Consider the following 22,620-nt stretch of genomic DNA (forward strand, 5'->3'; position numbering starts at 1 on the left):
TGGAGGTTTTTGTCCTCTCAAGACAGAGCTGTGAGTGCTGCCTGGCTCACAGCCAGCACCACCAATTACCAACCTGGAGCACGAGACAGGTCCTAGTGCTGAAAAATTGCATTTTTCCAACAGGCCTGCTAATGATGGAGCTGTGCTGTGAGCTAGCATTTCCTCCTGGGCCTGTTAGGCATCCAGGACTGTGCAGGTTTTGGGCCACCTCAATATTGTCCTTTGGGGGGAAAAGGATGGAGTTTGTGTTGCTTCCTCTTGCCTTTGCTGCCACTCACAACTCTTCCCTGGCTTATTTTTACAGAAGCCCTTTCTGCCAGGAGACAGCACAGTCGAGCATAAAGAAGCAATTTCAGAGGCACTGTCATTGGCAATTATGCTTGAAAGCCAGAGATTTAATTATTGTGTGAGAGTGATACCCTTGAAAGAGAAATTGCAGCGGTCCCAGCACTTGAGACGTTTCAGTGCTAAAACAGACGACTCACGAAATGCCAAGGAGTAAAAACTCAGCACTGCCATGCTTCCCACCTCCAAACCCTGGTGTGAGGCTCTCTGATGGCACCAAAGTTAACTGTGAGGTGGGTTAATTGAGGACACAGGTGCCCCACTTGAACCTGGCTGCCTGCATAACCTGCGGCTTTGCCATTTTTATTTTCCTTATTTTCTTTGCCCCCCAACCATTGCTGGAGAGTGGCTGGAGTGACATGGCGCTTTCACAATTCCCATTTCATGCCTGCATCCTAAATTAACACTGATTTGCTCAGGGTGATGATTTTTGTGTGTTTGTTGGGAATCTAACAATTATATCAGGTCACATTGTGCATCTCTCTCAAGCTGACAGGGTGCCTGTAGATGTAGGAGAGCACTGAATGACCCTGTCCTGATCTCTACCAAGGACTGACAGCATGAAGAAAGCACATTTCAGTAAATGCATAAATAATTAGCCAGCAGGTCTATAACAGCACAGCACACAAGGCTTTAAACCCTATAGATGTCACTGTCTTAGAGCATCACCTCAAAACAGGAGCGACTCTGCAGATGGTGGAGTTGTGTTGGTGTAAAATCAATGATGACCAGGGTCAGGAGGCAAGGTGGGGACACAGGGGTGATGCTGGACATCTGACTCCTCAAGCTGGGTTGGTTTAGCCACGATTTCTTTTCCCATGTCTCTGTGTTGTCACTCTGAGGTGGGTTGTTACAGCTACACAACCACAGCCGGATACAGCTGATAAGCTTTTTAAGAACTGCAGTAGGGATATGACATAAAACTAGGAAAAAAAAATCCCATCTCCAAGCACAGATATTCCTGATTTATCCATCCTTTAAGCACTTTTTAACCCCAGGAAAAGCCCTTCTCCCGCTGCAGGGCAAGCACAAATCCGGCAGAGAGGAGCTTGGCATGCCGAGCTCGTCCAGCTCTCATCTCTTATCTCGGTGCTCGTGTGTCACCCCGAGCCCTCCCCGCCGCTTTTCGCTGGGCTCCCGCTCCCTGCGCTGCTCCGTGCCAGGCGCTCATCCCTGCCGGTCCGCAGGGAATTTCCTCCCGCTGGAGCAGCGCTCTGCTGGAGCCCAGCCAGGGAAACCAGCTCCAGGCCCTGCTGCCAGCAGCCCTTGCCAAAGCACAGAGGGCTTTCCTGGGAGCAGGGGCTGCGGGATGCTCTGGCTTCGCAGGGAAAGAAGGATGCTCCTCCAGAGGTGAAAAAAAGCGCGTTAAAAACCTCACCAACCTGGCTCAGTGTAAAGAGAAACTGATTCCCACCCCCCGCTTTTTTCACATGAATTAATTTGTTGGAGGAGTGAGGCTCAAAAAAGAAACAACGAAATACATGTTGAGTCAAACAGATGTTTCTTTTAACCTATTTCTTTCAATGCAGGAAAACATCTTAGATTGGTTGAGGGCTATTTATCCTCCTGTGTAAGCTTCCAGTTATTGAGATAGCAGTGCTTTTAGGTTGATTAAAAAAAAAAAAAAAAAAAAAAAAAAAAGCCACTTGAAAAGTAAGTTTTGTTTCAACTCCTCCTCCTCTTTCACACACACACAAAACTACGGGCAGTGTGGAGGCAGAATTGTTCATCACTTGACTAAACTGCTAAATAATTTCTGCTCTGTGTGGGACTCTTCTCTCATAGTGGCTTTACTTCCATTAAAACTAGCAGAAGCAAAAGAGAAAATGGGTAACCTGGGGGTTGCTGGCAGCCTTTCCAGCTGTTTGCCAGGATATCCCCTTTCCCCCATACCCTGAGTTTCATGCCAAACTCGGCTCAGGGAGGGCAGCAAGTGACTCCCCCCCCTCATCCCACAGAGACAGGTGACATTATACCCTGCTCTAGTCCCATCGAAGCTCTCTGGATCCCCAGGGGCTGTGTGGTGACACCTCCCTGGCGCCAGGACCCGATTTGGGGCAGGGTTGGTGGGGAGGGTGTAGCCTGTGAGCTGAGGAAGTGAGGAGCCAGTGTACAACCTGAACTTGGCCACCCTCGACCCAAACCCCGAAGAGGAAAGCCTGCATGCATGACATCTTCCTGTTAGGAAATATTAATCACAGCCATGTCCAAACATGGTAAGTGAAACCTCAGGGAAACCGCTCCTCTGGCCATGGAGGGCTGTGTGCTGGGATATTCAGGAAGGCCCTTGTGCCTCAAAGACAGGACCCACCCGTCATGAAGGCACCACCTCGAATTATGGATTGCCTCCCTGACATCTGAAGTAAAATCTCAGCTCATTCCTCCAGTGCTTCTGTACCCAGCTGTTGTTTCACAGGAGAGAGCCACGGGGTGAGCCAGGTAGAGGGGTGAAGCACCTGGAGAGGAGAATCAAACTGCAGGAAAATCAGCTTGAGGATGTTCTCAGCTCACCCTCACCCTTGCAGAGGTGTTGTTGGGGTGACCAGTAGGGATGTCATTCCCACAGGAATCACTGACACACACTGGGGCAAGACCAGAAGTGAAAATCCTGATGGTGCCACTTCCTGTGAGACACCCAAACAAAAAACCAAACAACACCATGAGAGCCATCCCAAGAGGTTAATAAGTAAAATAATGTTCCTGGAAAGAAGTGTCAGCACTCTGGCTTGCAGCATTGTGTGGGCAGCCTCTTGGAGCTGAGGAGCCCACAATGGAGCACAGGAATGATCCCACACACCCTAATCCAATCCAGCCTCACCCACCTTCTAAAGCAAAGCAAATCCAACCTTACTCCCAAGTCTGGATCTCAACCACCAGGGGCCAAAACCCTTTTTGGGACCAATTCTTGCTTGTAGGCCCTGTTGTAGGCCCTGCTTTTGGATTTCAACCCAGTGTGGAGGCCAAGCTTCTCCTGTGGAACTCAAACATTTTATAGGGCTCAAATTCCTTGTGGGGGCCACATCCTGCTCGTGGATCCCTAATCCCTGTGGAACCCTGTGGGCTCCAAGCCCTTTGAAACAGCTGCATCCATTCTGGGGTCCAAGTTCTGCCTTTGGGTCTCAAATCCCAGGCAGAGATCCAAGCCATTTGTTGGGTTCAAATCCCTTTCAGAGTCCAAGCTTACCTGTGGGTCCCAAGCTCCCAGTGGGACTCAAATCTGTTTGGAGTCCAACCCTTGTGTGTGTCACAAACCTTTGCATGGCTCAAAACCCCCTGTGAGACCCAAATGTGTGTCAGAGTCCAGGCTTTGCCTGTGGGTATCCAATCCTTCATGGGCTCCTAATCTCTTGAAGCACTCAAACCCTTTTTGGGGTTCACACCTGGTTCAGGTTCCCAAGCTCCCTGTCGTATTTAGCTCATAGAGCCCAAGTTGTGCCTGTGAGTCCCAAATCCCAAACTTTTGCAGGAGGCCCAAACCCTCTGAAAGGTGCAGAACCCTTTCAGATTCCAAGCCTGCTTGGGGGTCCCCAGACCCCTGTGGTGTCTGAGTCCATTTTGTGGTCCAGCCTTTGCAACGCAGGTGTTCAACTCAAAGCCTCAAATTTGTTTTGGGGTCCAAGTTTTCCCTGTGGATTCACAACCCTTTGTGGGCTCTGATATCCTTGAAGTAACCAACACCCTCATGCTTTGGGTTCTCCAGACTCCTGTGTGCCCAAATGTGTTTTGGGGTCCATGCTCTCCCTAGCTCCTTGTGGGACACAGCTTACCCAAATCCACTGAAATCCATTTCAGGGTTCTCAGCACCCCACACTTGGGGGTCCAAGCAGTACCTGAGGCTTCCCAAGCCCTCATAGTGGGACCCAAATCCATCTTGGGGTCTCCAGCCCAGTGTGGTACTCGGACCCACTTTGGGGTCCAACTTGTCCCTGTGCTCCTCAGCGCCTTGTGGGACAGAGTTCCCCGTGGGACCCGCAGAGGTGCGAGGTGGTGCGGGGAGATGCGGGGAGATGAGGGGAGATGAGGGGAGATGTGGGGTGATGCGGGGAGATGTGGGTGATGCGGGGCAGTACAGGGAGATGTGGGATGATGCGGGGGGATGCGGGGAGATGTGGGGTGATGCGGGGGGATGCGGGGCGGTCCGGGGAGATGCGGGGCGGTCCTGAGCGATGCGGGGCGGTGCGGGGCGGTGCGGGGCGGTCCGGAGCCATGCGGGGCGGTGCCTCCCGCCGCTCCTGACTCAGCGCCCCGCCCGGCGGGGGCAGGAAGCCGGGCGGGCCGGCCGGCCCCGCTCCTGTCACCGCCTGCGTCAGAGCCCGGAGTTTTCCACTGACGGAAAAGGGCAGCGCGGGGCGGCGCAGCCCGGCCCGGCCCCGGCAGCGGAGCGGGAGGCGCCGCGCCAGGCACCGCCGCTGCAGCCGGAGCCGACACCGCCGCCGCCGCAGGTAGGATCGCCGGGGGACCGCGATGGGCACGGGGAACCGGGATGGGCACGGGCGGAGGCGGCGAGGGGCAGCTGGCGGTTCACCAGCGGGGGCTGCGGGGTCCGGTCCGGTCGGTGCTGCCCGGCGCGGGTCTCGGCCGCCCGTCCCGGCTCGGAGCCGTCCCGCCGGGCTCCCGGGGGTCGCCGCCGTGCCCGCCGCCCGTCCCGGCGGTCGCGCCGCCCCGGCGCCGTCTGGCCGCGCTGGTTGTGCCCGCGGGCGAGCGGAGCCCGGCGGGGCTGCGGCTGCGGCTGAGCTCCGGGACCCGCTCCGGGTTCCTTGGGGGAAGGGCTGGGGGTCTGCTGCGCCCCCCATCCGCCCCCCGGCACTTTGCTGTGCTGTACGGACACCCGGACGCCTTTATAATATTTATTAGGAGTAGCGCAGAGTTCCCCTCACCCGCGCCGCGGTAAGTCCAGGCTCCGCTCCATCCCCGCGGCCGCGGTTACAATTTTTTGATGTTGAGAGAAAGGTTGGGGGGGTGGGGGGAGCCTTGCCGGCTCGCTCTTCCCCAAATCCGCCCGGCTGGGGATGCTTTGCCGTCGCTACAGCAACACCTACCGACGGGCGCACGGAGGGACCGACGGGCGGACAGACGGAGCGGGGCACCCCCCGCCTCCCGAAATAAAACATCGCGGCTTTTACAGCCCACCTTAAAAAAAAAAAAAAAAAAGGATGGGGAAAAAAAAAAAAAAAAAAAAAAAAGAGGATGCCTCGTCCCCTCGCCCCCAACTACTAAGTTTTCTCAGGTTTTTATAATTTTTTTTGCCTCCCCCCCCCCCCCCCACTCCCTACTCTACCCCCGGCATCCTCAGAAGTGTCTGTCACCTCCGAGTTACATAATGTCGCTGTAGGAAGAGGCTGACACACAGGGACAGCCCTTTCCTAAAGCAGCTCAGCCTTACTAACGCCTGGAATGCCAGCGCCTGGGTGGGATGGATGGATGGAGAGAAAACCCTCACGGCCGTTTACAAACCTCAAAGTCATAGAATGAAGGAATCCGTAAGGCTGGAAAAGTCCTCTAAGATCCCCGAGTCCAGCCCTTTAGCCAACACTGCCAGGTTAAGTCTTGTCATTTGTTACCAGGAATTGATTACCAATTACTATGTTATTTAATTACTTTATTTTTTAAATGGAAATTATTTCAGTTTTTCTCTGCTGAGCAGTTTGCAGATGTAGCCGGTCAAGGTGTGTGTGTGGGGGGTGGGGGCGGGCTTATTTTCAGGGTGGTTGGGTTTGTTCTCCTCCCGGAGAGACTCCGCAGCTCCCGGCAAAGGCTTTAATAATTCAGCGCAGGAAATGCGTGCGTATATATAGCAGGGAAGGTAACGCACAGCGTGTACCTACAGGAGGACAAATATGGAAACCTGGTGTGAATTATTCATGAGGTGTGATCAAATAGAGGATTTTCCTAGACAAAGCGCACTTCGCTGTTTTCCTGTTTGTTACAGCACAGTCTGCACCGAGTACATCCGAACCTCCTTTCATTTTGGGCCGTGTCAGATAACCTGTAATGTATTGGGTGAAAATTCTTACTTGCCTTTCAAGCTATCAGCAAGAAGTAATGGGTTGGTAGAGAAATCTGACAAACCTTTTTTTTTTCTTTTTTTTCTTTTTTTTTTAATTTGTGGCCTTGAAAAAAAAAATTAAAATTAGGAGATGGAGTAAACACTTGTGCTGCTCTTTCCGGGGAAGGTGTTTTGCCTGTTCAGGCTCTGACAGGAGCATAAACTCGTGGTGCTACGGACTGATTCATGCTCCCACTCCGCAGCACGACGTACTTTGGGTTTTGCTGTTGCATAGTAGGCAGAGGCTATTTTTAACCGGAGCAAGGTTATGAAACCTTAGACCCAGCTGGGTGAAAATAATCTGGTCTGAACTGGAAAGCGCAGCATTATGTGGCTGGGAACACGCGTGGGACTGTCCCCTGGAGGGTCCTGCTGGAATGATCCCGCTCTCCTTGGCTCCAGTCAGCCCCGAAATTGGGAAGTGTTGTCATCGGGAGCCTGTCACGGCGGCACAGGGGAAACCACTTAAGTAAATATGCAAAGAATTAAAATAGTTAAATGATCGAGCAATGAATCAGTGCTGATAGTGTGGCGATTATTAAATAACCCCACTGCTGTTAGGCAGCAGATTTCTGGGACAGCTGAGCGGGAAGCTCAGCTCCGCAGCACTTCGGTGATTCTCACACCAAAAGAGATCTCTTCACCCTCAATGAACGGCAGAGTGCAAACAAACACCAACCCCAGCAACTCCGCCAGCTGCCTTCGGAGCCGTACCTGGCTCAAATATGCGGTGGTGTTTTTTAAACTAATATTTACTCCTGCTAGACCTGCACGGCCACTGGGGCTCAGGGGGAGGGATCGGGAGCCGCTCTGACTCACGGCTCGGCACGGTCCTGAACTCGCTCCCGGCACCGAGCTGCTCCCGGTGTGCTGGGACAATCCACCTGGGTGTGTGGAATGAGCCCACTTTGTCCTCCTGGCCTGCAGGCTGAGCTTTAAAGTCAGCAAACCAGCTCAAAAAGTCGCTGGAAAGCAAATACTTTTAACGTACTGTGCTGAGGTTTTTTTTTTTGGGGGGGCGGGGGGGGGGTCAGAGGGATTGTTGTTTGCTTGGTGCTCCCCAAATCGCTTGGCAAAAGAAACTTTGCTTTCAATGACTCATGCACAGATTCGGGATTCTTCCATTCTTTAGGATGCTTCACTGACATAACCCCCAACATTTGAAACATTCTTGCTCCTGGGTGTTCTCCTGCAATGCCATGGGAATTGTGGCCGGAGCAAAGGCAGCTGCTGGACTCGCTGTGAGGAGTTTCCTTTGCTTTGCTTGCACTGCTGCGATCTCCTGACGCTTCAAAGCACATCTCCAGCCCCCAAATGCAACACTGAAACATCTTCTCCTCGTAATTCTGCCCAAAGCCACCATGCCTCTTTGTGCAGTCCCCTGGAGAGTGGACACTGGTTGGGAATTTTAGTTGCCGTCCTCTGCACTTGGCTAAACAAATGCCAAACCTTCTTAAATCTAAATTACTCGAAATATTTACTGTTGAGACGTCGTCCAAGAGGAGGATAGTTAAAACATTAATTCCTTGCATTCCAGTGTATTAGGGCTTTACCCTGCAACTTGCTGGGTGCCAGAAATGGGACTTTGCAGATTGGATTCCCTTCCCCCAACTACACTGCTCCCCTCTATTCCCCCCACCCAAACTTTAATGCTTTAAAAAAAAAAAAAAAAAGGAGGGAGAGAGAAAGAAAGGAATGCACATCTGGGCTAAATATTTGTTAGAAAGTATTCCCAGGATAGTGGGAGTTCTGGTGCCAGAGAGGAATTCCTGCGGGTTTGATCCATTGCATTATGTGCTTGTTCCAAAAGCTGTTTTCAGTAAAATAGATGAGTAAGAAGTCTTAGCCAAGAACAGAATGTCTTTTTTGGCAACTGAAAGGAAGATAGGATTATTTTATTTCAGGTTATGTAAAAAAAAAAAAAAAAAAAAAAAAAAGAGAGAGAGAGAAGGAGAAGGTGGTAAAATCCTGCACTCAGTGGTGCCTGGAGAGATTTGCAATGGCAAACTCAGATATAGATACTTATTTTTTCCATGCTGCTGTGGACATTTTTGGGACTTGCTTGTAAAACACTGCTGTGGGTTTAAGGTTCCTTTTAAAATTACTGCAATTAAAATATCCTCATTGTTTCTGAATGGGCCTCTGGGCTTCTTTGGCTGAGTGACCAGTGGCTTTGGTGACATGGCTTTAAAGGCAGCATCCAAATTGCTGGTGTGAATTCTATCTCCACATGCCAGGGTGAGGAGGGGAGCAGAGAACCATCCTGGCTTTGACAGTAAAATTCCCATCTGGAGGGTTTTTTGGGGTAGGATAGGAAGCAGACACCAATGGGTGCAGCTCCACTACATTGCTCCTGAGAAGGATTTGAAAACTTGACTTGGAAAACATCACAGCCATAAATCAGCAAGAGGGGGAAGGTGTAACAGGAGAAAATTACTATATTTTGGCTGGTGGGCAGCAGGTTCACCAGCTTTTTCCCATTAGCTGGGAATCCTGTTTGCACAACACCTCCTTTGCATTAACAAAACAATAGGTGACTTGAAGAAGACAGTGTGCCAAAAATGGGTTTTTTCCCTATCCATTTGGCTCATTCCCATAGATGGGGAGCTGCACACACCTCCCTTCATCCTCCTGGCTGGTGATAGTATTTAAAAAATAAATAAATAGAATTGCACCATCTTATGCACAGCTTGCCTTGGCTCTGACTTGGTGTTTGTGTTAGCTGAGTTTGCTGGCTGGAGAGCTCTCTGCTTTCCCTCTGGGGTTTTTTGGGGGGATGTGGTGCAGCCCCTGATGGGCTGTTGGGTTGGCAGGTGACCTGCTGCATCTTTGGTCCAGACCTGGGAGTTATCCCTGTCTCAGCAGCACGACCTTGGCTGCTCCAGCACTCTCTGTCTCCCACAGGACGTGGATGTGGTCAGCACCACATCTCTGAGGCTGTTTGCTGTTGGACATGTGTCCTACAGGCATTTTAGGGAGCTGGTTCCTCCCTCCCTTGGCATCCCTCACTGTCCTTTGGAGCATTCTCTCTGCAGCAGGAACTGATGCTCTTTCAAGCTACATGTGGTATTTTTTTTTGCAAAGTTATTGCCTGTTCCAGGTGGACAGTGGGGTCTGCAAACCTCTGGCTGCAGCTTTGATTTGTACCCCTGCCATGAATTTGGAGAGTTTCTTTGCTCCTGGTTGTTTCTTAAAGAAAACATGAGACATAGCAGGAGGCACATACACAAAAATAATACAAATTAAATATTTGTTATTTTCTGTTTTGTAGCTGCCTGCAAGCTCAGCTTTGCCATGGAGCAAGCAGCAAAGGGTTAATCCAGGTGCTGCTGGGGCTGGAGGGTGGCCAAATCCACCTTCTCTGCATCTATTTTGGATTAAGGCCAAAAAAAACAACAACCCCTCTGTGGCAAAACCACCTGCAGCTCCAGGTCTGCTGAGGAGGAGGAGGAGGGATGGAGGGATCACTCTCCCCAGGTTCAGGGGGATGTACTGGCCCTGTAAGCACGCCTTGCAGCAAATGATTAACTTCTCCAGGCCAGGGAAGTGCTTCATCCAGGGACTTTTTTGACCTTTTAGGTGACTATTGTCTCCTGGGAGTCTGGTGGTAAACATAATTAGGGAGGGTTGGTGCAGGGCTTGGAAGGAACTGTGTGTGCTCCTGTCCTGCAACGTGATATTGCTCGGTGCTGTCGGGACACTGCAAATCCCATCACGGGGAGGTTCTGAAACTGGTGTGGTGTCTGCTGCCTCCTCAGGTCTGTCAGAAGGGCAGGTTTAGTGTGGTTTTTTTCTTTTCTTTTTCAGAGACTTAAATTAACTTCAGACATGCAAAGCAGAGTGAGAAAGTGTTCGGGTTGCAAATAATTAATTTGGCCGGTGGAGAAGTTTTGTGTGATGGGAGGGGATGTGGACTGGGTGTCTGGCACCCCTGTATCTGATCTCAGGGCTGCTACCATCCCAGCATTATCCAAATGTAGGGATGCTTTAGCTTTTGTGTATTATGGGGTGGCTGGTAGCATCCCCTGTTGCTGGGGCTCTCCCCTCCTTGCTGGAGGCAGTTCCTGGGCTGGGGCTGCATCCCCCCCAGTGTGGTTGTGATTTACAGCCTGGTGGGATGGGGTCACAGCAAGTCACCCCTCGGGCAGCAGCCTGGCTCTCAGCTCTGGGGATGGCTCACTGGCTCCCAGATCAGCTGGCAGTGGCTTCTGCAGGGGCAGGGGGAGCTGAGGTGGGGTTGTCAGGGTCTGAAAGGTGGAATGATCCATCATCAGTGCAGGAGCATCCTGGGATGATAGAATCACAGAACACCCTGAGCTGAAGGGACCTACAGGGATCATCAAGTCCCAACTCCTGGCTGTGCACAGGACCACCCTAAAAATCCCACCCTGTCCGTCAGAGCATTGTCCAAACATACTGCAGGCAAAGGCTGCAGCTTTTGTGGGGTTTTTTTGTCTCCTGTATTTGCACAAACTCGATAAAAGCAAAGTTTAAAAGATGCAACACAATTATTTTTGGCTTTCTTTTTTTTTTTTTTTTTTTTTCCTTTAAGATGAGCAGGGGCAAAGCATGCAGGAAATTTAGGAATCTAGGCAAGTACAGAGCTCCTTTGTTTTTAATTAGCTGCGTTGTTTTTAATTGCTTCTATGCTTGATACATAACCCAGCCTAAACAAGAATAGCTTATTGAATGGGGGACTGACTATGAAAGGCACCGTGAGGAGAAGGGCTGTTCTTCACAGTTGATATATTTGTATTTCAGTGCTTCATTTAATAAGTCTGTTTCCCCGGGGGGCTGTAGCAAGTAAATCATGCCAACAGATTGTTTTCTGCAAACTGGCTTATTTTTGTAATTAGCAAGACGTTAAAGCTGTAACTGCATAGAAAGAGATCTGGGTGAGGAGTGAACATAAAAGAATTAGTAAGCAAAATGTAATACTTACTGTTTGATGACATTTGTGTTGATTGGATTGGTTTCTGGGCAGTTTGTTGTCTGGGATAGTTTCTTCTGCAGTGTTGTAAAATGGGAGAGAAATTCACAGGTGTGCACAGTGAGTGTAGTAAGATGAGGGGATTTAGGGACAGCACTTTTTGGGAATCACATCTGCAGGGCCAAGTGGATCTGATGGGGAAGCCTTACTGGGGGTTTCAGCTGTCCTGCTCATCACCAGAAACTGACAGGATTTCCCTGGCTTCATGTTGCTTTTTCCCTTTGCTTTCCAGTTATATGACAAGAACGGCGTCACCATGAGCGGAGTATTGAAAAGGAAGTACGAAGAGCTGGGGGATGACAGCACCTACTGCTCCTCCTCCTCCTGCTCCCCCCTCTCCTCCTCAGCATCCTCAGGCTGGGACACTGATGAGGAGAATTCCCGTGGAGAGCCCAAGCCCAGCTCTGCCTTAATTTCCAGCTTCACCCGTGAGTAGCTCTGGCTTTCCCAGGATCTGCCATGCCTCTGCATGGGGTTTTTGTAGGGTGGTGGTGGGTCATGGCCCCACAGAGACCCCCTTGGGACACACATTTATGGGTAGCTGGCTTGTGGTGCCAGCTGCCTGTCATGGCACTGATTTGTAATCATCCAGCCTGCTCACAGCCTTTCCTTCCAGTATTTCTTATTCCTTTGGAATAGTTTTGCTGAAGTCCGGGTTTCCAGGAATAGAAACCCAAGGATGGGTGTGCAGAGGCATGTGGGTGCTTCCCAGCCTGTGCTGCAGGATCACCCCACCAACCCTTAATTCCCTGTCAAGCTGTTTCACAGGCAAAGCCTAATCAGACAGTGAAGGCCTGTAATGCTGTTTTTTAAAAATGATTAACCAGTAGCATAATTACCATTTCAGAACTTGTTTCCTACGTAAATTGGGTACTTTGCCAAAGAACATGACACGTTTGACATTGCCTCTGCTGCTAGTACAGATAAGAGCTATTTTGTTTTCCCAGCAATATAAGTTTTGAGAGCTTTTAGGAAAACACACAGAAGGCAGAGTTGTAAAGCCCTTTATCTGCCGTGTGAAGGGAAAAATAAAAAGTACAATAGAGGAACATCTTCATGGAGGAGAAATATTCCAACCTAGTAAATTATACTGAACACCCACTGTATATAGCAGTTAAGGTCCACTTAGCAGACATACACAAACACACAGTGGTCTGAAAAGGCTTTAGAAGTCTTGTAATAATAAAGAGTCTCATTCTTGCTTGTCTTCCCAGGTTTTGTGACAAAACAATGAACTTTTTGTATTCTCTGGCTCAATTGGAAAAGGGTCAGGAATGGGAAAACAATTTCAGAGGAGGGGTGCAGGGAGAGAGAAGCAAATGCCAAAGTGCAGCAGCTCGGCCGATAGATGATTGTGGTGGTTGACTTGCCTTCTGATAAAGAGCTCATGTTTTAGGAGATTGAGTCAAGGTTATTGTGAAAATTCAACGCTCAGTGCAAAGATATGATCAGAGTGACTGCAGGGCCCAGTGTGAGCCCCCAGCTATTGAGCAGAAGCTGCTGACACAGCTGGGTGAACACTTCTTTTTACTTTTTTTTTTTTTTTTTTTCCACGTGAAACCGAAACACTGTGTTTTGGCAAGTGAGACCTGTGAAATGTGGGTGCAGTTAACTGTCCAGTCTTGCCCTTTCTCAGCCTTTGGGGCCCACCAAACCAGCCAAGCCTCTCAGGTTGTTGTTTTTTTCCTTGGGTCCCACTGTAAGGCTGCTTGTGAGCAGAGCTTCATCCCAGCTCTGCAGCAGTCACCCACCTCTTTTTGGCTATTTTCTTCCATGTAGGCAAGCAAAGCACCCATGCCACCAGCAGAGAAAGGGACCAGAATTCCCTCCCCACCACAGATTTGGGTGTAGCTGGTTCTTATTCCTGCCACACTCGTGGAAACTCAGTGACTCTGAACCTGCCCTGACTAATTAGTCCCCCTCCATCTTCTGTGTTTGCATGTGCAGATGTGCAGGGCCAGCTCTCTGGGGAGCTCTGCTGCAAGTGATGTGTAGCATGTTTCAGCAGTTTAAGATAAACCAGAGTCATGTTTACCCAGGGATCACCTGCACAAAGATTAACATCTTTGCAGCTGCTCTCAAATGAGTCTCTTGAGAATAAACCATAGATTCAGAGTTCCTCCCAGTGGATGGTGAAAGGAAGTACCAGAAAAAGCAGCTAGTGGGCTACTTTGTGCACTGAAGCACTGGGAATGCCCACGCCACAGCATCCCAGGAGCAGACCAGGGGCTCCTGAGCGTGGGGCAGAGTGGATTTAGAGAGACAGATGTGTAGGATGGCTGGTGGCTTGTTTGTTACACTCTGCCACATACAATAAGCAAATGGATGTTCCTGGGGCAAGTCAAGCAGGAAGGAGAAGCAGCAGCCACCTTGTAGGGTGAATCCACTGCAGCAGGCTTGGCTTAGCTTCTTCTCCATCCTCATCCCACCTCTGAAATGTCAGCTCCTAAAACACCACCAAGCAGTGTTGTGGCCCAAGTCCTGTCCATTCCTAATATTTCTGTTCCATCTGCAGCATGGCAGCACTGACTTAGTGCTTTTTCTTTCCCTCTCCCCTTTTCAGCCACGTCAATCCTGAAGAAATCCAAGCGACTAAAGAAGAACAATGTGGAGTTTGACCGGGTCACTGTGTTTTACTTCCCACGCTGCCAAGGCTTCACCAGCGTGCCCAGCCGTGGGGGCTGTACCCTGGGCATGGTGAGCAAACACAGCTCCTCCCGCCAGTTCACACTGGCAGAGTTTTCAAAGGAGCAGGAGAACGTCCGGCGGGGCAAACTCGAAGAGAAATTAAAAGAGGAGAAGTTGGAAGCGTTGAAATGGAAAGTGAGTTAAGGGCATGGGGCTGGGTTGATGGGGAGCTGGTGGATGTTGTTAGTTAATTGGCCAGTTTTTAATAAGAGCCTCTGAGACCTGGGGGCATCAATCCTTAGCTCTCAGTTTGAGTCTCCAAAAAACACAAACTCCAGTGGGGGATTTTAATTTAGTTCTCTGTGTTTGAAAAGTGAAAAGACACAGAAGACATTTTTGCTCTTTTGGTAGTACCTCTCTGTCCTGGGATCCACTTAACTCTTCTTGGCATCTCCCAAACTATTTTTATTTCTGATTTAGACTCTTGACATCCCAGAACACATCCCCAGTCAGGTGTCAGGTCTTTGCAGGCTCTTAGAGTTGATCCTGAGGTTGGGGGGAGAAATCATTCCTGGGGCTTCCTCTGGCTCTGAGTGCCAAACAAGCCCCTAACTCTCCGTCCCTTTTCTACCCTCAGCTCACCATGAATGGCACCAAGGAGTCGGAGGAGGCCAACCAGCTGACCATCGAGGACATCTCCGACGACGACATCGACGTCAGCAGCGTGGACCTGGAGGATGGCTTCTTCCTGCAGCCCTACCCCGCCAAGAAGAGGCGTGCCCTGCTCAGGGCCGTGGGCGTGAAGAAGATCGACAAGGAGGAGAAGCGGGAGCTGCACAGCATCCGCCTGTCGCGGGAGGACTGCGGCTGCGACTGCCGCGAGGTCTGCGACCCCGAGACCTGCAGCTGCAGCCTGGCGGGCATTAAGTGTCAGGTACAGCCTAGCCCTGGGCACGGGGGGATGCTGTAGTTCCAGCTGGGGGGTGGGAGTGAGTTGGACAGAGGTGGGGCAGCCTTTAAAGCCATCTGTGCTTGGAGGTGCATCCCTCAGGCTGCAAGGCACACGCTGCTCCAAAGCGTCCTCTTCCCAAATCACACGTGCAGCCATCCCCACACTGCCAGTGCCTGCAGTGAGAATGTCCCCGCTGTACGTCCCCACGAGACACACACCTGCTTGATCTCCTCTTGGAGTCTGCAAGGAAGAGCTCCTTGCTCCTCACACGAGGCTGCTCTTTCTCCCCCTCCCCCAGGTTTTATTTTTAATTCTCTTTTCTTTTGGTGTGTGTCACAAATCCCAGCACGCTCGGGCGAACGTGGGAGTGTCAGCTGAGCACCAGCCCACAGCGAGCTGTGCAGGTCACCTGCACAGTGGGATAATCCCCCTGTGTTCAAGAACTGAGTTATATTTTTCAGGGTGTTTTTTAAGAGTGCTGCCCAGCTGTATTTGGGGAGCCTCAGTCCCTATTCTGGGTGCTGCTTACTCCCTTGGTGCTGTGTTTGGAGGCTGGGGGTGGCAGAGGTGGGTGCACATGGATGCTCCATGTGTGTGTCACAGCCCCCCTCTAGTGGCTGCTGCAGATCAGATAGTGAGGTCATTAAATAGAAATAAAGAAAAATCTCACTTTTGCCCCCTTTGGTCTCCATTTGGACCATTATATTTTGCTTTTTTGACATCTTTTAATTTTCCTCACTTTTACTGAAATCCAGCTTTTTATGACACCTCTTCAAAAGAGCAGGGTGTCATTTTTGTTTTTCCTTCCTGCTTTTAAACCCCTCAGCTGTTACTTGGTTTCTCAGAGCAGACAAGTCACAGTTTTGGTTTTACACCACTGAGTTCTATCCTAACCCATCCCCTGTGCTTCTCCCTGTGCCAGATGGATCACACCTCCTTCCCCTGCGGCTGCACCAAGGATGGCTGTGGCAACACCGAGGGCAGGATCGAGTTCAACCAGGCCCGCGTGCAGACACATTTCATCCACACCATCATGAAGCTGGAGCTGGAGAAGCAGCAGCAGAGCAGTGAGAAGGTGGCTGAAGCTGAGCCCCCTTTCCGGGAGCGGCTCCCCGCGCTGGGGAAGGGATCGCTGGAGGAGCGCGCGGTGCCGCTGGCTCCTGCCTTCCAGTTCAGCCCCGAGCTGGAGGCCCTGGGGGAGAACAGCTGCAGCAGCGACATGACAGACTCCTCCATCTCCTCCCACCCCAGCGAGGACCTGGAGGAGCCCTACGAGAGCCTCCCCTCCGACAAGTCCCAGTCGGACGTGGACGACGACGGCTTGGCGCGCATCCTCCACTTCAACGACTCGGACGCCGAGGAGGAGAGCAGGCGTGGCCAGGACGACCTGGGCTGCTTCCACCCCAGCGACTTCTTCATCGAGGAGCATGGCAGCGAGGCCAAGCCTGTGCCTGGCCACTTGTCCCACCTCTCGGAGTGCCTGGATGAGAATGCCAACCAGGACAGCGGGGGTTTGCTGGAGGACGCGGCCCACGTGAGGTGCGAGGGGCTGTCCTGCTGCGCCTCCTCCTCCACTGAGCCCTGCTCCAAGAGCTACGCCGACCTCAGCCTTTCCTCTGATTCCTTGGATTTCTTCCAGTCCTTCTCAGACTATAACTTGGGACCCCTTTATAACTCCTTAAAGGAGTATGAGAACCTGGATAACTTCTCAGCGTTACAGTTTCAGTTGCCTAATTTCCCTGGCTTCCCGCAAGCCGGAGATCAGAGCTCCTGTTTCTTGGAGTCTCTCATTGGTTTGTCCGAATCCGTCCCTGAAACCCCAGCCCCTTTCACAGACAATCAACTTTTGGAGGATGCCATCAAGTCATCACTGATGGAGACAGTGAAAGTGTGAAGCACCCATGTAGCTCAGGCAAGGACTGATGCCGAAAGGAGAACAGAAACAGTTGGACAGGCAAACTTTCACTGATAGGATGGTGTGCTACTTAAATATAAGGAGGAAAAAACAGCAACAGCAGAAGACTTTCTAAGCAAATTAACTATTTTTGTTCTTTATAGAACGTGGACGTTTTGACATACTGCAGCTACAATCAGTTCTCTTGCTGTTTGTGCAAAAATTTCTAAACTTTCATGACGGGGTAGGGAAGGGAGGGAGGGAGAAAGACTTTCACATGAGAATTCCCTTGTGTTTTGTATCAAAAGACCTGTTGAGAAATACTCCTCACTAACGTTGCCAGTCGTCCATACAGCCCCTTCTAGAAACGTTTCAGCGTTGCAGGAACTTTTTAAGGCAACTTTTTGAAGCTGTATTTATTGTGAAAATTTGTGGTTTGCGTAAGAGTTGGCCCAACACGCTCTTACGTTTAAATCTGACGAGGTTTACAGAAGAGATCCATACACTATAGACATAATCATTCTTCATCTATTTATTGCAAATTCCAGAATTTAACTAGCCACTGAAGCTTGAACTAGCATGAAACCTTATTTAAATTGGTGATACCTCAGATGTATTATGTGTACAATCATATTTTTTTGCATAATATATCTGTATTTATTTATTTTCTACCTGTAGTACGTGAATAGCACTGTGGTTTGTCGATGACCTGGAAGGGCAATAAGGTCTTCAAGAGGAAGATGACCCTGGTTTTTCTGAATGATGTTGGCTGTTTGGTCTTCACTTCACATTTCTAAAAACCCTGAACAGAAGTGGTGTGGGAGGGGAGGGACAAGGGAAGAGTTCATGCAACATCCCTTGGTTTCTCCCAGCCTTGTAGACATGGGGATGGTGTCTGGTCTCCATAATGTCACTGTGGAGAGCAAAGCAAGCAAAACCTTCAACTATTTAAGAAGTAACATTAATACTAGCTCGAAACAAAGCCCAACCCCTTTCTGTAAATTATTTTATAATTTATTTAATTTCCTAAGGATTTGGCCATGAGATCTTTCCCCATCAGTCATGGTGCCTGAAAATGCAGAGGAACTGTCAGCAACAGTGGGGAGGTGTAACCATAAGGACCTTGGCAGCCCTCGTGGTGGGCTTTGGGAGAGCAAAGCCAAAACATCAACACTGCTCAAGCTCCTCAGCAAGTGCTCCTTAGGACTGCCCAGCACCGAGGATGGCACAGCTCCAGAGTCCAGTGGGTCACACTGATTGTACTCTGTTTTTATAAAGGTGAATTGAGTAATTCAAGCAAAACAGATGGATATGAAGTTTCTTGGGTTGTTTATCCTGTGAGTGCAGTTTCTGAAGACCTGAAGATCAAGCTGAAGGCTTTTGGTTTTTGAAATGAGATAAATCTTTGTGTTTAGGAAGGATACTGGAGGCTGCCTTGGCCTTTTGCTGTTTAAATCAGTCTGAGAGCATGACACTGTTTGGCCACGAGATGTAACTGGACAAAAAAAATCTGTGCATCAGTGATACACTAAGTGCCTACACCAGTGGTATGGAAAAAGCAAAATGGATTTGAAACCTACTGGCTTTAACTTCCCTCTTGGAAAATTTGGTGATGGGAGTGATTCTGTCATTACCAGCACAGGAGGAGGAGACAGTTCTGGTGTCCCAGCCCCGCTGCCCTGGGAGCAGCTGGAGGGAACTTCTGGTGGTGCAGAGACACACAGACAAGGGAAACAGCCCCAAAACACAGCTTGAGGATTTTCCTATTGGCTGAACTGTTCCTATCCCCAACCACAGGGATGGTGCTCTTGGCTACCTGCTCACTGGCAGGTGCCTCACTGCAAACCTGCCGGCAATTTAGAAAACTTCTGGCGTACGAAACGTGGGTTGCTTGGGTTTTTATAAAAAATCCTTATTACTGCTATTTAATTGTACATCTTCTCTGGTATTGAGCCAGTCAACTTGGAAGTGGAGCTGACCCCCCATGGCCACAAGCAGGTGCTGAGGGGCCCTGGGGGGGAGGGCAGCTGTAGGAATACTACTGGCACATGGAGGATTTCCTGGATATATCTATTATTATTATTATTGTTATTATTATTATTATTTTTATTATTATTTTTCATTGTCGCCGTTGTTTCCCTTAGACTGAAAAATCCCCCTTTCAGTTATCTCCTAGGTGGTAGTTCCTTATCCTTCAGACTGCATCAAAGATACTGACAGCTGAAAGTCTGGTAGTTCTGTATTTATTGGCACTAATATATTTTGTAACATTCCTAGGTTTCTCTGCATATATATATTTATATATATAAAATATATGCCTATATTTTATATGTATATATATATATATGTATACACACATTTTTTTTAAATGAATGATTGGGATTGACTCCTGCCTTTGTGATTTTTTTTTTTCAATAATTTATTCTTTTTATTTGTGTTGGTGCCAAAAAAGAAGAAAAAAGATTTTTTTTTTCTCTTTTTTTTTTTTTTTTTTCCCCAGGGCACTGAATTGTAAATATATAAATTTTTTTTTTCTTCTTGGTATCTGTGTAAAAAGTTGCCTGTTAAACAGTTTAAAAACTGGGTATTTATTGACACAATCTGTAATTATCTAATGTATTGGTTGAAACACTTTGGTTTCAACATAGCTTTATTTTAGCTTTCTTTGTGTATATATTGTGATTATGTTGCTTAAAGGTACAAGTTAAAAAAAAAAAAGCTTTATTTTTACCTTATCCATTTGCATTTGTTTATAAAAAAGCATATTTGTCTACAGCTGCTGTCTCTCATTTCATCAAAGCAATATGAAGAAATTTCCATTACACTTTCAATAAAATAATTTTGTTTGAATATGGCAGTGTCTTCCCTAATGTCCTTTGTGTGACACAACAACCTTTTCTCTTTTCCCTAAATAAAGTAAAAATCAGTGCATGGGATGTGGTTTTTCCCAAACTTTTTGGGATTATGGATGGTGGCTGCTTGTCTCTAAGGGATGGTGGAATAGACAACAGTCATGATGGCATGCACATCACCAAGGAGAAATCTTGGGAAACCCTGGAAACCACTTTCTCTCCTGGGTACAAACCATTTCTCATTGCCCCATGGTTCCCCTGGGACCTGGAAGGATGCAGCTGGGCAGAAACATCACCATGGTCTTGTGCCCCAGGGGAAGAACAGAAAAAATACTCTTGGCCATGGCAACAGCACGGAAAGAAGAGAGGAGCATGTGAAGCAGCCCATGGTACAAAGGAAAAAAGATGAATAAATCCCAGGAATCTAGATGGGGAAAAGCACACCTCTCCCATGGGCCTGTGGCTGTCAGCACAGGCATAAATCATAACCACTGCCATTGACCTGAAAGGAAGAGAAATTGGCCAAAGAATGCCATTGTCTAGTTTTCCATTGGGAATCCATTTTTAAAGGTTGCCATCTGCCCCTAGAGCAGAGAAGCTCAATTAATTGAATAAACTATTTGTTACAAATTATTTGCTGAGCTGTAAAAGCAGAAATACTGAAAAGAGGCTCATCCATGGATGCTCTGCAACACACAGTGAAGCTCAGCCCGTTTATCCACTCAGAGGATGTGTTTGGTTGTGGATTTTTTTTTTCTTAATGGGGTTTATGTCTGTAATTTCCTCTTATATTAATTATTTTCTGACTGGGAGTGGAGTAGTCCCCAACATACAGTTGCAGCATTGTTGGGATTTTTGCTCACAGTGATGACTTTATGAAGTGCACTGGCACAAGACATCATCACCAGGGGACCCATCACCCCCAAGGGACAGTGCTGAAAAATCCCAAGCTGCTGCATCCCATCAACCAGCCCCATAGGCATCCCCAAGGGGAATCACAGAATCCTAGAATGCTTTGGACTGGAAGGGATTTTATTAAAGACCACCCAGTTGAGCCCCTCTCCTGATGCCTTTCACTCTTGCTCTAAGCCTCATCCTTTGAACATTTCCAGGGATGGGGCATTTACAGCTTCTCTGGGAAAACTGTGCCAGGGCCTCACCACTCTCAGAGTAATTAATTTCCTCCTAATATCTAATGTAAACTTGCCCTCTGTCAGTTTGAAGCCAGCTTCCCTGTCCTATCACTCCGTGCCCTTGTCCAAAGTCCTCTCCAGCTCCTTTAGGCACACTGCTTTGGATGCAGCCCAAAATGTGGCTGCCAGAGCACATTACCAGATTGTGTCCAGCCTTTCATCAATCAACACCCCCAAGTCCTTCTCTCCAGGGCTGCTCTCAATCCATTCTCCACCAAATCTTTGTGTTTGGGATTGCCCTGACCCAAGTGCAGGACCTTGGGGGTTTTTTTCCCATCCTATACCAGTGACTGACTCAAATGGGAACATGCCAATAATTGGTGGTTCTGCAGTGCCCTTTCCCTGGGAAAGCCAAGGTGACCTCCAGGTCTGAGTTAAAGCCTCAGCTCTGGCAAACTCCTGCTGAATTCCATGGGAAATGCTCTTGGATGGGCAGGGGAAGAGCCTGTTGTCTCAAAGCCCCAGGAATGCATCACCTGGGATGCTTTTATTGCCTCTGCAGAAGATCTGACACCCTGTGCAGTGTCACACTGCTCAGACACGCTTTACAAACCTGCCTTTTTCTCTCTACCAGCCAGAGAAGTGACAAAAAAAGTTTTTCCCCCCAAATTTCCTGCCTGCAAGCCAAGCACAAGACCCTAGGGATGCCCTCCGCGCTGCAGAGCCAACACCCCAGCCCTCACCTTGCCCCGCAGCTCCTGCCTTGTTTGGTTTGGAGTGGTTTTTTTTATTATTTATTTTCCTCTGACGGAGTTAAAGTCCATCCTATCCATCACTTTATAGCTGTTGCTGACGAGAAAAGTGCCGGGGAGTGATTCGCGCACGGCGCCAGCTCTGGAGTCACCGAGCCCGGCGTCGCAGCCTGTCCCCGTCCCCGGGTCGCCAGTGACTCATCCCTGTTCCTGCCCAGGAAGGACACGGTGCTTTCTGCTCTGCTTTCAGCACACACAGCCCCAGCCGTGCTGCAGCCAGAGCCAGCGAAAGCGGCGGTCAGAGGAAAGGGAAATACGTGGGGATAAAGAGAGAGGCTGTGGGGAAGGGTAAGGAGTTGACAGGAAAGTCTCACAGATATGTGTGTATGACAGATCTTTGAATGTAGAATCTGAGGGAGGAATAGAAATGATAGCAAGTTTTGATGCAGAAGTTTTGCTGGGTAACTAAGAAGGCAAAGAGCAAGTGAGTTGTTAGAAGGGGTTTTTATGACTCTGAGAAAAGCATAAATCCACCTCAAATAAAAGATGTTTTTACCAAGAAAAAAGATTTTCACAGACAAACAAAAGTGCCATGTTGCAAGTAGAGAAAAGATCTCAGAATTTTCCACTGCAAGAAAACTGAAAAACAACTTCTAGTTTAAACTGTAACATATTAACCTTTTGTGATTAGAAAATCGTAACATAAACATGGTAATGTTATCAGTGATGATAGGCTATAGGTAATAGTAAAGGTATTGATTGGTTGTCATTTTTTAAGATGCTCTGCAATGAGAATTATATAATGCATTGTAACCAGAACCAGAAGCAGCTTTCAGACGAACCCACAGCTGTGGGCTGGGCTATTGTCACCCACGACCCGTGAATTGCTGCATTTGGATACAATAAACAGCATTTTAAAGAGCCCGCCTGGAGTTCTGCATCCCTCACTTTAGGCTCTTACAGGTGGTGAGGCCCTAAGCAAGGTGGGCAGTGCATGGGTGGGTTGATTTGGGGTCGGTGAATCGCAG

General features: G+C 48.9%; 1 protein-coding gene across 1 annotated transcript; it reads left to right on the plus strand.

Annotated features, from left to right (window-relative positions):
• Window positions 1-4,640: 4,640 nt before the first annotated feature.
• CSRNP1 (cysteine and serine rich nuclear protein 1) lies at window positions 4,641-19,709 on the plus strand. The gene is made up of 5 exons (XM_079300870.1): window positions 4,641-4,787; window positions 11,614-11,809; window positions 13,945-14,204; window positions 14,647-14,943; window positions 15,884-19,709. Exons 2-5 carry the CDS (start codon window positions 11,638-11,640, stop codon window positions 16,853-16,855), a joined length of 1,701 nt encoding a protein of 566 aa, XP_079156996.1. The 5' UTR covers window positions 4,641-4,787; window positions 11,614-11,637; the 3' UTR covers window positions 16,856-19,709.
• The last annotated feature ends 2,911 nt before the right edge of the window (window positions 19,710-22,620 follow it).

This window comes from Erithacus rubecula (genome assembly GCF_903797595.1).
Source record: "Erithacus rubecula genome assembly, chromosome: 3".
NCBI lineage: Eukaryota > Metazoa > Chordata > Aves > Passeriformes > Muscicapidae > Erithacus > Erithacus rubecula.

Coding starts and splice junctions, on each gene's coding strand:
- CSRNP1 (XM_079300870.1), top strand. CDS start 11,638: ATGAGCGGAGTATTGAAAAGGAAGTACGAAGAGCTGGGGGATGACAGC. Junction 11,810..13,944: donor CTTAATTTCCAGCTTCACCC/GTGAGTAGCTCT, acceptor TCCCCTTTTCAG/CCACGTCAATCCTGAAGAAA. Junction 14,205..14,646: donor TGGAAGCGTTGAAATGGAAA/GTGAGTTAAGGG, acceptor TTCTACCCTCAG/CTCACCATGAATGGCACCAA.